Source organism: Echinococcus granulosus (assembly GCF_000524195.1).
Source record: "Echinococcus granulosus chromosome Unknown EG_S00002, whole genome shotgun sequence".
Classification (NCBI taxonomy): domain Eukaryota; kingdom Metazoa; phylum Platyhelminthes; class Cestoda; order Cyclophyllidea; family Taeniidae; genus Echinococcus; species Echinococcus granulosus.
The window spans coordinates 59365-73610 of NW_020170382.1; the positions used below are offsets into that span (position 1 = coordinate 59365).

Consider the following 14246-nt stretch of genomic DNA (forward strand, 5'->3'; position numbering starts at 1 on the left):
ACTTTAAAAAGGTTTAGGTAGGCCTTCACACACGTTACCTAGGCCCATTTGGCGCACAATCATGCATTGGGTTCATTGAAACAGCTTATCTCCGACCATGCATGTACACGTGGCATGCAAACTGCGCATACTAACGAAGAGAGTTACGGTCTCACTAGCCATTGGTAGAAGAAAAAGAACACACAAAAGGTAGTAGTTTTTCCGCCCTCTATGACCCAGCAAAAGTGCGCAAGAGAGTCGGTTCATTCTTGAAAGGCCCTGACTCAACGTGTTTCATCACATTGAACCGCCATTTTAAGGCCAAGGCACCACCCCGAAAAGGTGGTATTCGCCTGTGTCGGTATGGTTTTTTATGCAAACATTGCCTTTGATCACTAGCTGTCCTTTTGTAAGGTTTTCGGTTGGGTATCCAGGAAATTAATCTGTGTTTACGATTTCAAGATACTGATCCCCATGTTGTCTGGGTGACTTATTTTAGAGGTCCCCATCATCTCCGAAAGGCCCTCTCCTCTAACCGAAGCTCCTCGTTAACTCGTCACAAGCACACACGAAGAGAAAGGATTGACGCCATGTGCAAGGTATCAGTGATGGCAGTAACACATCGCCCTCTTGCCAAATTCGCATTTCTGTGGCGACAGTAGCAGTGAATACTGTAGAGATTGCAAACTTCAATTGTCTCTAGGGTAGCTTAGTTATTGCCAGGTCGAATGCCCTGTGATTGGCTGACTGTCACGTTAATGATTAAGCCAGGGGCATGAGAGCCAATGCGGCCGTTCTATCACGCTCTCTTGGCCAGCCGTCTGACCGTCTGCTCGCCCTTTTCCCCGTGCAGCGGGTGCGCTGGTGCTAGCATTGAAGCATCTTCTGCTGTTGCCATTATAAGTAGTATCTCCCCCCTTCCTCACTCCCTCTAGAAATCGCCTGACCGCCAACTCACTGTGCGGGATTTTGAGCACATGCGTACTACCCCAGTTGCCATTTATAGCTGTCCAGATAGAAATGTCAACTTTTATGCCTCTAGATTTTGTTTTTTAATTGCTTGATCGAACATTCAGACTGCGTCATGTGTGAAGCTGCAAATGGGTTTTATGTCTGGCAGTTGGGCGGAATCCCTTCGGTACAGGGCCTATGGAATCTCCTCCGCAAGCGATGTGCTTCGTTTCTTTGAAGACTGTCTGTCCGCTCCCCTCCTGTTCCTAATTTTGATTTATTTTGAGAGGGAGTGACAAACAGAACCGCTTAATTACAGATGAACCTTAAATAGATTTGTCACTAACGTAAGCAGCATAGACTACCAAATAGGAAGTGGAAACACTAGCTAGAAGTCGTGTTTTTTTAGCTGCACCACCGCATTTTATTTTACGGAAATTTCTTGTCATTTTCACTCCGGTTTTCCTGCATTTCATAGCACCTTTATTTCCTCCTCTATGTGTGACTCCGTATTCATTGATAGCAAAATTGTGGTCAGTGTTCTCCCCCTGTAACCCCGCATCCCACTGGTGATTTTCCCAACACGCACATCCACTGATCAGCCGTCCAGTCCTGTGAGCCTGTTCGGAACTATTTTAATGGATGAATGTAAGGGGAATAAGATGAAGAGAAGGAGGTAATGGAGGGGGATAACAATGATTGTGCGAGAGGGCGCAGAAAGAGGGAGGAAAGAAGGGAAAGAGCGCTTTGGCAGCCGTCCAGCGTGCGTGCGCACCTGGGTAGATGTGTGGAGCACCAAAGTCTTGACAGCCTTAATAATTTCCCTCCTCAGAGCTCAACGAAGGTCGAGAAGACAGCACCAAGGCACCGGCCCCAGCACCAGTCCCAGTTACAGTTCGGGCGACCTCCAGGGGCTTCAGTTTGCTGTGTTGTGGCCTTGGGCAAAAGTCCGAGAAGAACAGTGCGGAGAACGGCTCTTCTGGCGCCAAGGCTGGCCTCGAAGCCGGTGATCATGGTGCGATTTAGCTTTGCTCTCTGTCGCCCCTTACCCCCTCTGTCTGCCTCTAGTCCGTAGTCGCCACCTTTGCTGTGTTTCCTACTTTTTCCCTAACCTCTTGATTTCACAGCCGCCGATAGGTGTGTGCTTGCGTTTGCTTGCTTGCGTTTTAGTCTCTTCAAATACCGATGATGGTATTTGAAGAAGCTAGATCTTTTATGTCTTAACTAATTACCGTCTCCTCCCTCCCTTCCCACTCTGTTGAGCAGCGTCAGATAAGTTTGTCACATAGCCTGGAGTTCGGAGTAGTAACGGGTTTTCCTTACCACTAATGTTGCTCAATGGAGTGAGCTGCAACAGTTTCATTTCTTCAGAAGTTTGTATCTGGGCTCATTTCATCACTAAAGTGAATCCATTCAGGGGCAGATGTAGGATCTTCTCTTCCATGTTGACCTGTCGGTGTTGTGTTTAACCTTCTGCATGAAGCAGTTAATAACCTCGCGTTGTATAGCATGCCTTTATTTCCCCCTCTCTCACACACACGCCCATCTCTCGCATGAATCTAATCATCAGGCTGCATTACTTGTTGTTGGTGCTGGGAAAGAAACCTCCGCTATCTCATCTACATAACCTCCACTTACTGCCTTTGCATCAAAGGAATGTGCCTGCATTCTATCTTCTGTATGTGAAAAGAGGTGTGGAAAATAACCCCTAACGGGTGAACACACGGCGATGGATAGATCATTGTGGATCATAACCCTTGTTACCTTAACACCGCCTCCAACGGTTTGTGTGCGCGTGTTGCAATTGTAGCGATTACTAAACCGCATCTGAAATGATTTCTCTGTTTTTTCTCCCTTACAGACTTTACTTTTGACGGTTTTAGTATTGAGGCTTGCCGTTCTCTTATCTCCATGTTGGATGTAAGTTGCCACTGCTCGCTTTCCATAGAAAATGAACATTTAATACTTGGGGTTAGGGGTGTCGGTACCTCTACAATGTGTTTATGCATCCATTGCCTCTGGTTTTATTCTCCTCCACAGTTGGGCGTTCAATGACAAAAGGGCTTTTGTTTTTACCATAGGTCGATCGTTCAGGCAGCTTGGACTTTGAAGAATTCAAAATCCTCTGGGAAATTTTGCGCTTCTGGAAGGTTAGTCTTGACCATTTATTCCTTTCCCCACCTCCTTGTTACACTTGTGTTTAAGCTGTTTTTTTTTGTATCTCAGGCTGTCTTCAAGAAGTTCGATGCTGATAACAGTGGAACTATGAGCACCTTTGAACTTCGAAATGCGCTCAACTGTGCAGGTAGGTGATTTCACTGGTCTCTAAACGAATAAAGCGGCAACGCTCATGGAATGGCTGAGCTAATGAGTCCTCTTTTGTAGGTTATCACATTGATAATGCAACCCTTACAAGTGTTGTGCTGAGATTCTCGAATCGGGACCGAATTCTACGATTCAACGACTACGTCATCTGCTGCGCGCGCCTGAGAACAGCATTCGAGACCATGCGGACCGGCGACTCCTTTGGAGGTGCCCAGGTAACTTTCTGATCGACTTGATTGGCTTTGTCTGAATTCGGATTCCGTAACTGTCACTTTTTCTACCTTTTCAGCTTCTCAACATCCTGCTCTACCTGTGAGGTTTTCCTTACGTGGGAGACAAAAGGAAGAAAAGAAGCGATTTTTGTCCACGCAATTTCTCGAGATCCAAGTTCCCCTGCTAGAAATCACGGAAACCACACATTTCCTTCTGTCGAATTGACCTTCCCCTTCTCTCTAATTTCTCCATCTAGCCGATATTCACTCCATTGAAACCTAAAATATTATGCTTACTCAACAATGTTTAGTTTTCTTTTTTGCCAAAAAATGCATACATCGAGGATTTGCAACAAAACCACGTCCAATTTTATAATCACATTTTCCCCAAGTCTGCTTCTACATCTTCATGGGTTGTTTCATCCCTCTCTCTCTCTCTTTTTCTTTTCCTTACAGTCCCGCTCCCCCAATTTCTACTGGTGTTATTGTGTTTACCTTCGCTAAAACCGAGAATCACTGCTGATGCATGCTGGCTTGCTCTCCTGTCTGCTTTGCGAATAGATTAAACCACAACACAACGTTTTGAAATTAGCTGGGTACAGCGATGAGCCGGGGCTATGAGTCAATGGTTAGGATTGGCGTATTCTCCATCTTAGGATACGGTCCCAGTGAAATCGGGCTGTGTGTACCCTGGCAGCGATTGGCGACTGATTCATGGGAGTTCAGCTGCTCCTATTGTGTCGTTTTTCTGCTACACAAACGTTTGCTTAGTCTTTATAAATATGACTCCACAAGGAGTGTGCCCAACTTGTATTCTGGTTGTGCTTTTAGAACGGAAAGCCTCATATGAGTGGGATATTATCGTGTGCGCCATTGAGAGGAGAGCGATCTGGCGTTAGGCGACTGCTATCCAAAATCGCTGTTGCCAGTGTGAGTTTGTAGATTAACCTTACCGAAAGGGATACCTAGCACCTACCCCATTAACAAAGGAGGTTATCGGTGTTTCGATGTAGGCTTCAAGTGGTTGTTATAGCTAATATGCACATTAATTAGACCCATTCTCTGAGTCGTAATGTGTGCTAGATTGGAGTTGTCATAGGTTTACTCACAATGTGAATCTCTGTCCTGAAATTTACACTTTGATAACATTAGAAAAGGATAGTCAAGGAATCCCTAGGTACCATCTAAGAGCACTTGCTAATCAATGGAAGAACAGTAGGTGGAGTACTGGGCCGTGCGAAGTGCTGTACTGACAGGCTCAGCGCACAGAGACCCGAAATGTATGACTTTTCTGTTGGCAAGAGATTCTACAATATCACATGCTCAGGTTTGGGGTCTTAACTGCAATCACTTTGAGTGACAATCTACTTTTGGGTGATAAATGACCAGCGCTTTATTTGTTTACCCCTCAAAACCCACAAAAATAAAGTGTGGTGGTGACCTTGAAGCAGGCACTGTATAGGCGGCAGTGGATAACCTCATGGAGCCGTAAAACTATTACGCAGAGATTGAAATAACCAGGTACCTCTTCGGTTAGGAGGGAAGGTAACACCCCATTGCGAGAGTATAGTTTTCTCCGGATAACTAATCGGAGATACTGTAAAAGAGTACTTTTCTTGTTGTCATTTGATAACATTTTGACAGCATAGTAAGCCGAGTGCGAGCCACTGTGATCGATGCAGTGCTTCCTTTTCTTTTTTATAACAGCAAACTGATAGCTCTCAATTCCGACATTGCAAACAACTCAGGTGTTGACATAGCAAATTTGTTTGATTAAACACAGAGTACAAATTTAATAATTAACACGTACGCTACCATGATTTCAGAGGAAAATTGGCCACATCAACTCACAAAAAAGTTCTATTCAAAGCTCTACATTCATTCCCGATTCGTTCAATGCCGATCCATTTCCGATTCACCCAATCATTCAAATGTTCCTCATGTATTTTGCTGCTTTAAACTAAACAAATTTGTTTGCATCACGGTTCGGTGCAGCCAGATGGCGTAGGCTTTTAGGGAACGCGTCCCGCACACGTGATACTGGTGGTAAACACGTTAGGCCACTTCATGTAGATGCCAGAACGCGCATCCGCGGTCCACCTCTAGCACGATTGCTATGGGTGAGTATTTGAAAAACACTGGAAAATAATTAATTTTCCCATTTGCTTGGAGAGCAGTGCTAAAGAAAATATGCTGAGGGATGGTACAGAGTAAATGTGCACCACCTGGCTGCCCTCCACCGATTACGTGACCTGCGATGTTTGTGTACGCTAATGCAGCGATCAACTGACTTCCAGTGGAGAAAACTTCGCATGAAAGGTGATTTGTGTGTTAATTGTGTTAACTCACTCCGAGCGACTTTACAAACTATGGGAAAATGCACAGGGTCCCATTAAATAAGGTTTGTGCCAAGAGCAGTGAATGTTTCTCGACTTCCAGATCGTCCAAAGGACAATAGACCAGCAACTCTAGTCGCAGTAACATGAATGCTGATTGTAAAGATGCTGGTCTGAAATGGAGTCTCTCACAATTTTTGTATGAGGGTAAAGTTGACAAGGGTACCTCACGAGTAAAATCCCAGTCAATAAAAGGATCCATGTCGGTCGTACTCCGAAAGCCTAAATCAAACACCAGTAGAAGTGATCACCCTCGAAACAAATTAACGTTACAATACAGGGGCAATGTGAGGAAACTTTCAGATAAATATTAAAGAACAAACTATTCGCTGGCCAATATACCTGTTGGAATGGGTAAAAATGCCAACAGAGGACGAAAAATCCCATACACCTGCATGAGTTCAATGTCAGATAGAGCTGCCAGCGCCTGATTTCCGTACACTTGAAAAGTGTTTCTTCGCCAAATAGAGCCTCAAGACAAAACAACTTAAAACCCACTGTAATTATGGTCAAGTAAACAAATCTGCGCCACCTTTCAAAGGAGACCCGCTAATTTCAACGAGGGCATGGGTAAAGAGTTGTCAGTACAAGATTGTAGTTGCATACACTGTTTCATGCGGAGGCAGTTTCAGACGATAGCATCGGCACCATTGGTCGAGGGACCCATTACAGTCACATTCTTGCTCACAAGCCACCTCCAAGACCTAAAACCGATTTGCTACCCCAGCGATGGTGTGCTGAAATAATTGACTAACCTTTTATGAAGGAACCTTTCATTAACCAACCTGTCAATTGTGTTGTTTACGATGTTACGAAAAAATAACAATCGGGATCATAAAAGATTGTGGTTCGAAAACAAGGTCCTCACAACATTTTTCATATAGAGCGACATCAAACGGAGGCAACATTACCCAGTTTTCGTACAAACGCCGAAGTCGTCAACATTCAAGGTTGTATAAAGCAAACAATAGATTAAAAAGAGACCCGTGACAAGCACATCACCGAGATATAAAACGGAAGCTCGAGGCACCGCACTGGAGGCGCAACACCAGCATCAGCTCTCGAGGAGGTAGTGATGGAATTGCCGAATATGGCATAAGTCCGAAACCTCTCACCAATCCAAATATGATTTGCACAATTCAAACCTCCGTAAAAATGTCAATGCTGTCGGAATAAGATACTGGTTTAGGAGAGAAGGCCCTAATGCACGTTCGGAATGGGGGTGACACTAAGTTGAACCACCAGCACCCGCTTTTCACACATTTGTAAGCAGTTTCATTTACATATAAAAGTCTCTAGACCAAAAACAGTACAAGAGACTAAAGAGTGCTAATCCACCTGTTTTTGTAGTTAAAAATTCAGTGACTCCTAGTAAGCAAGGCACTTAAAATAATAACAGATGAGCAATTCAGAGTTATATCTCAAGAATAAGACTTTCAGAGGGTGGCGAAGGCTTAGAGTCGGTCGAGTGGGACGGTGGAGTATCAGCAGGAGGCTGCGGAAAGACTGGCTGCCCCGTGGAGTAGAGGGCGATAGGTGGGAAGGTGGTGGGGAGAAGATAGTGTGTTGGCGCCGCAAGCAAAGCCTCCTCCGAAGACGTGGACGATTTGTCACGGTGCTTGGAGGGCTGAAAGAGTTGAGTAAATGGAAAAACGTCTACGCAACAGATCCACATTGCTTCAAGTCGCCTAGTCAACTACACCAGGCCTTTCGGTCTCTGGGGTCTAGGTCACCATCCTGATGGCATTACAGTCTTGTTAGTTCATTTTCCCCTAGTAGACCACCAACCCCTTATAGCGCTGTGCTGTCCAAAATCCCAAATTTTACAACATCTTCAGGAAGGACAAGGGAGCTGCATCTAAATAAATCATAGGGATGATACATCACTCAAATAAACTGGTGCCTCGAAAATCCACAACAGCCAACAGTAACGGAGGTCAAGTAAACACTGTGACTAAAAAAGTGTCAGCCACTAGTCGTTTTAATTAGTGAAATACTTCACTTTAATTCGTTTTCCTAAATTGATGCATCGATGATCGCGATGATTCGAAACACCGAATCGAAGGTTCCTCGCCCAAAAGAAAAATTTTGGCGCAAACAAGAAGTTCGATAGGCACACTTTTGTTGAATGTTGATGAACATTGTACTAATTCGAGAAACGTAAGGCCTTGGAAACATCATGATTACTTATTTAACACTTCCTTTCAGCTACGCAGACACTGAAGGCTCTGCCTTTGTGCGTCCCCTGAGAGGCATGACATCCAGGCCATGGTAGTGATCCCTCCAGCCCTTCTGTCCATCAGCGATACATATTCTGTTCGAATATGATGTCTTCTTTCATCTTCAGAGAACACTCGGGGCGCTACACATGCCTTCCTGAATTATAAGACAAAAAATATCCGTCCCCTCAAACCATTTCTCATATGTTTTGGCTATGAAATAGGGAAAAAATATTTACAATATGGAGCAAATACAGGGCTAACAGACACCCAGAATTGCCATTTAGCAATAGATGGGCAAACGAACTGGCAAAGGAATACTCCGTGCAAATCACGACGTCAGAGGACAAAAATGTGCCGTTTTCGATGCAGCTCACCGCCATGACTGGTTGCTATTTGTAAGGACTTTGAAATAAGCGCGTATGTGCACATTATAAAACATCCTATTGGCACGGCACTCTCTACTACCTTCCTCTCATTTTAAACCCACCCTAATTTCACCAAATGGCGATTGAACCCGATCTGATTCAAGGTTATCTGCTTTACGAACCAAGTTAGACTCGCTTTCAAAGCCGCAGAAACTAGTTTCCCATCAAATAGGCCGCAGAGCTTTTCGAGGTGCCATGGCGGAAACACCATTTGGAATTGGTTTCGAAAACCTGATTTTTATGCAAAATCACTACAAGATGTATTAGGCTTAGGAAGACCACATACTCTTGGAAATTAAGACTCATTCATCTTGTCAAGCACGACTCTCGATAAACTTCAATTTGGGTAAGGACACAATTCGGCGGCACCTACATCAACTCGAGAAGTTGTAAAAGCGAAGCAAATCACTCCTGCTACAACAATAAACGTCAGAAACCGTCCATTTGTTTATCTTCAATTCCCTCCTTTATGCACCGTTTTTATATCGTTTTTTGACTGACTAACATGTGGTGGAAAATAGCTTCTATGTTTCAGCTCAACGCTCAATAAGCAAACAAACAAGCACATCAGTCTTTATCATCAAGTTACCCACCCATCCCACACTCCTAAAGCAGACACCGCTGCACCCACAGAAGACTGTGCATGCTGCGTGTGTTGTAGGCATCAGACGCGATTGCTCCCTAGGAATTCGTCAATTCTTGAAGACCAAACAAGTACACTCGCGGTCGGTCTACTCGATCCGACATGGTGGGATACAACTTGAAAGTCAGAAATATCCAGGACTAGTAAATCAATGAGCAAGGAGCCCTATTCTTTGCTTCCAAGATAACACAAGAGCTCGTACTCCATGCTGCCACAAAAAAGTTCCCCGTGAGACTACTTGCACCCCATTTAGAACGGGATTGCTATACTGCTTTATCCCTTCCCCCCATGCCAGCTCCGTGTTTCTTCAACTGTTGACATTAATCTTTCCTTGGTATTAGCATTTGACAATCTCGTAATGATGTGCGAAGTAGAATTGACGGTTGGAAGTAAAAGTTAGAGAGGGCAACCGAAGTGCCTAGGGCTAGGTTTATTCCTGGCTTCTGGAGACGGTAAATGCTGCAAAAGTTCGTGTCTCATTAGGAAATTATTATGAGTTGTGTATTGATGAGCCTTACAATGAATAGAGTATTTTAAGAAGCTTTCTGCAATTACTTGAATGTGCTGCACAAACGCAGGAACGCATTTGGAAGAACATTCTTTAAGAATCCACGATTTGGCTTGATAGGGATTCAATAAACAAATTTCTTAGTTGGGAGCGATAAAATTGGTGGTATTATGGTGGTTGTGTGGATAAAGCAGGGTGAGTTGGCTCCTATCTAGTAAGCTTTGAAGAGTCCACAATGCCCAAATGAATAACAACACGGTAAGGGACATTCGCAGTTCAAACTAACAACCCAGTTAATAAATGAGCTACTTGGCATGACCTGTATGAAAGGGTGGCCATAGTCTGGGAGAGCTGAAAGCAAATTTGTCCCTTGAATTCTGGAAATTTAAGAAAGTTAAAAACGACGAATAAAGAGCAGCAAACCACTCATCAACATATGGAAACGAGATAATTGAAGGTATATGAAGGCGCACTAACACCACGGCCTATGAAGGTAACAGGGAGACTAGTAACCGACAGCCATTTGGAGCATTCAGCACAGCAGCTATAGAAAGCACGCAAGGAAGAAGGGAGGTATTAATACTACATCTGTAATCGGACATACCCAAATCACATGGACAGCCAAATTAATTGGCCATTTGACACGCTAGCCACCCAAGTCTCAGAGGGGAATCGCCACCGCGCAGCCCAAATGTTTTGCTGTTTGAAGATGATACCAACGCCTGCACTACGGAACTGACTGTTTTAACTACTCCCCAAAAACCGAAAATCAACTACCGTCAGATCCCGAAATCCTACATCTATACGGTTCTTTTACACTCGACCAGCCTGCGACGGTAAAAATACTAAACTAATGAAGAATGCAGGTTAAACGCACATGGCGCTGCCATCGAATGTGCCAGCAAGGTGAAATAGCAACCCATAAAACAATGAGTTTTAGCGTATTTTACACAGCAAAGGAAATTCGTAAAGGTTACCGCCTTCAATGTACGTGGATTGTAAAAAAGGAGAACAAGATCGGCATTACTTATGGATAAAACGCAGGTATTTTAAACAATGCTATATTTTCTCTTCGACTACGATCTATATCATGAAATGTTCTACACAATGCGTGCGTTTAGTCACGCAAGCTTCTCCGATTCCTCGTTGGAAAACAGTACCCGTCTTTTTTCATTGCAAAATGCCCTTGTATTCACGCAAATAAAATAGCCCTATCAAACGCTTTTGTTGATATTTGCAATTTTCTGGAAGGCCTCATCGAGGATGGTCTCAGAAGTTAACAAATAAGTTGGTCGACCCTCCCTCCCATACCACGTCCACGTATGCACACGCACACAAGCTTTTAAACACCACAGCAGTTCCTCATCTATGCAAATTACTTATTTACACGAATCATTACTTGGTGCGCCGTCTCCGTTGCAGCCAAATCAGGCAAAGCGAGTTGTTTAATAGCTAATGATGGAAATGAAAAGGGAATGTGCATCGACTGCCCCACAAATTCACATTTTTACAAGGCTTACCAATGAGAAATGACGATCCGAATTGATGGGAAGAAACCGACTAGGATCAGCGTGAAGAAGTTCTGTGGCGACCTTGCAGTCATTTTTATACGAATCCTGTGTCGGAAACAAAACACCTTACTAACTGTACTTCAGTAAGCGAAAGACATTACAAGTGTACCATCGACGACACAGTACCTCAAATAAAAAATGAGACTTGTTCGCATAATTCGTAATAACGAAAAATGTCTTACACAGGCTGTAGTAAGGCGCTTTATTGTCTCTTCCGATTCCGCAAGTTTCTCTCCTAAGATACTTAGCTGACTGTTTAACTTTGCCCTTTCTTTTTGCAAGGTCTCCACCTGGAAAGAGGAAATAAATACATAACAATTCCTTTCAGAGGAATATATCAAAGAGGTAAATGAGATGTCATGTTACTTTGACAAAGTGCTGTGAGTTGGATAGACCGCCAAGCTGCAGCTACGTGGCATATGATTAGCCAATGTAGGTACAGCATCACATATATGACATTACATTATAGTACATTGCAACTCATAGGAATAATATCAAGATCAAAAGAAGATAAGAAATGTGCTTTTCCTTTGAGGAGCATGAAGGAAGCGGGACAAACCCATAATCTAACAACGACGTCTGCAAAGTGAACACAGTGAAGAACTTAACGCAGCAGTCATTACAAAAAAGGAAAAGTAACACTCCAAAGGTAGGACGGGTTATAAAACTTTGAAGTTAAAACAGCTAGCGCGATAACTAATTCTAAATTAGAAAGTGGCATACCGCTACCAGCAATCTTTCCTCCAGTTCAGAGTTTAGTTTCAGCAATTGATTATGAGATTCAAGGAGTCTGCATACAAATAAAAATCACAATTACCCTTCACTTAATACGATCAAGTGTATAATGTTGGACAGTTTCAAGTACAGAACAAAGACAGCCCCATTTGCTCCTGTTCCATTCTATGATTCATTGTGAAGAGAATAATGAAGTCACTGGTGTTTGTATCATACTGCCCAAATCTGATTTTGCACACATTTACCTACAAATTCATACCTAGTGTAATACTAATTTCGCTCCGAAAATCCTACTATCCAAAACAAAGGAATTGGTGAAAGTGTTATCACATTGGTCTGCCACTTTACCTCTCATATTTGTCCCGAATCATGTCCGTCTCATTTTTCTCTCTAGCCAAATCCTCCTGATGGGTTTTGGCAATAGAAGCGAGTTCAGCTTTTAACCGAGAGTTTTCGGACTTGGTCAGTCGCAACTTGCACTTAAAATTGTCAGCGTTAGAGTCAAAACTAGCAAAAAAAATAAATTTAAATTAAGTTCCTGCTAATAGGCGCAGTGCGCATCTACAATACATTTAAAACTTCGATGTGAAAAACATCCAAGACCAACAAACATGAAGTCCGAGTTCAGTCAAATAAAGCTGAAAATCTAGCTAACTTTCCGAAAAGAGTACTTTAAGTCTTTTAATTTGCATTTTAGGGGGATACGCCACCTAGTTCAAGCAAAACAAAAACAAATTAACCACGCTGATTAAAAGTGGTTAGGCACTTTAATCCAGGCTTACAGTTGCACCACGATAAGTCTGACGTTCTATTAATGCCAAAATAAAAAGTAAACCCAAAAAAACCAAACCAAAAAGGGCAATAACTTCCCAAAGTGCTTCGAAATAAGATACCCAATCCTGTCTTAATTGTAAATGAAAGGAAATTAGACACCACGACCAAAGAGGTCAATAGGGATGAATGTTAGTAGCGCCCTTTAAACTTGAACTTAATGTCTTGCCAACTATAACATTACTACGCTCACCTCAAGCACGTATCATGGCCGGGCATTGCCAAACCCACATTAACCCACCATACACCAAGTCACAATTGGCTAAATTGAAAATCACCCCGTATTACGAGGTCCAATAAAACCTATCGAGGAATTCAAAAATCCCTTTCTGATTTGAATTATTGGGTGCAGGAAACTTAAAGTAACTGTCCAAAGTGTAGAAAAAACCTGTTTTTCCCGTATTATGAAACTTAATAAAGTGACTTAGATGCCTCTCCATAATGAATCAATATAGATTTTAAATAGCCACTTTGAATTTCTTTTCGGATAACCTAATTGAAAACGAGGCTGGTCATTAATAACTGGGTGCTTAATTCTGGGTAATTAAATACTTGAATGAATGCATTTGAATGACTTTTTGGGAGTTATTTGATGTGAAACTAATAATTCTCGCATTCACATTGTTTTGCGTGACTAATCCTCTGCGTGCAGAGAGGGCTGTTCTCTTCGCTGTAATGCTCGTTTTCCAAATGCATTTACGGGAACAGTACTCCATGTGTTATCAAACATGATATTTCTTAATGCAAGTGAGCCACGTAAGAGCTCGGAATTACCCCTATTTAAGTGCTTTTAATATGCCACTCCTCCCTCCTTACTTGGTGAAGCGAAAAGGCCCAGCATTCGTGCTACAAGGTAATCACTAACTGTAATCAACCTCTCGGAGAGAATCTAGCCACCCGAGGTTGCGCTTTTGTGATTTCGCACATAATGGACTTCGTTCGCTTGGCTACATCAATATGTAGCATTCTATATCTTCTTTAAAATCATAATTTGCTATAAGAGTACGGTGGAAAGTTCGTTAACGGTGTGGTGAAGGGCTAGTAGGCCAGGAAGCCGTGCCTTCAAGCAGATATACCAGCTACAGCAACGGACTAGCCCGCGCGGTTGGAGATGCAGTTCAACGAAATATCAAATCACTGCGCACAGATGAGCTGATTACATCCACCATGCGACGGTACGAATAACTACTTGGTTGTCGGTTAAAAATTTGTGGTGTGGGATGCGCTATCCTGGAATAGCCGTCCAACATTGTTATTCTCAGATGAATGAAGTATAACTAATGACAAGAATGCACTTTTCCTCATTTAGAAAATGTCCCATCGGGTGCAACCCTTGATTAAATCGCATCCCCTCAACAAATTAGCCCATTCCATGCATTCAACGATGGTCTCAGCTCTCTCTATTTCGGCTTCCGCTAACCAACTCGCCGACCACAAAGATCTCAAAT

The 14246-nt window shown here is 43.0% G+C and overlaps 2 protein-coding genes across 2 annotated transcripts in view; one reads left to right on the plus strand and one right to left on the minus strand. All coding sequences in view use genetic code 11, as the record gives it.

Moving 5' to 3' along the window:
* EGR_00412 (Calpain-A) overlaps window positions 1-3571 on the plus strand; it is a gene marked incomplete at both ends in the record, with an annotated part of 17666 nt that extends 14095 nt beyond the window's left edge. The window contains 6 exons of the mRNA XM_024489661.1: window positions 1763-1945; window positions 2792-2850; window positions 3012-3080; window positions 3157-3235; window positions 3316-3470; window positions 3545-3571. Coding sequence (XP_024355658.1) covers window positions 1763-1945; window positions 2792-2850; window positions 3012-3080; window positions 3157-3235; window positions 3316-3470; window positions 3545-3571 — 572 coding nt within the window. The remainder of the gene's footprint in view (window positions 1-1762; window positions 1946-2791; window positions 2851-3011; window positions 3081-3156; window positions 3236-3315; window positions 3471-3544) is intronic.
* A 1093-nt stretch (window positions 3572-4664) lies between these two features.
* On the minus strand, window positions 4665-13017 carry EGR_00413 (Tight junction-associated protein; the record flags this gene model as incomplete). Its single annotated transcript, XM_024489662.1, has 7 exons — window positions 4665-4774; window positions 7298-7490; window positions 11182-11277; window positions 11415-11522; window positions 11956-12022; window positions 12316-12474; window positions 12992-13017. 7 exons carry the CDS (start codon window positions 13015-13017, stop codon window positions 4665-4667), a joined length of 759 nt encoding a protein of 252 aa, XP_024355659.1.
* Between the last annotated feature and the right edge of the window lie 1229 nt (window positions 13018-14246).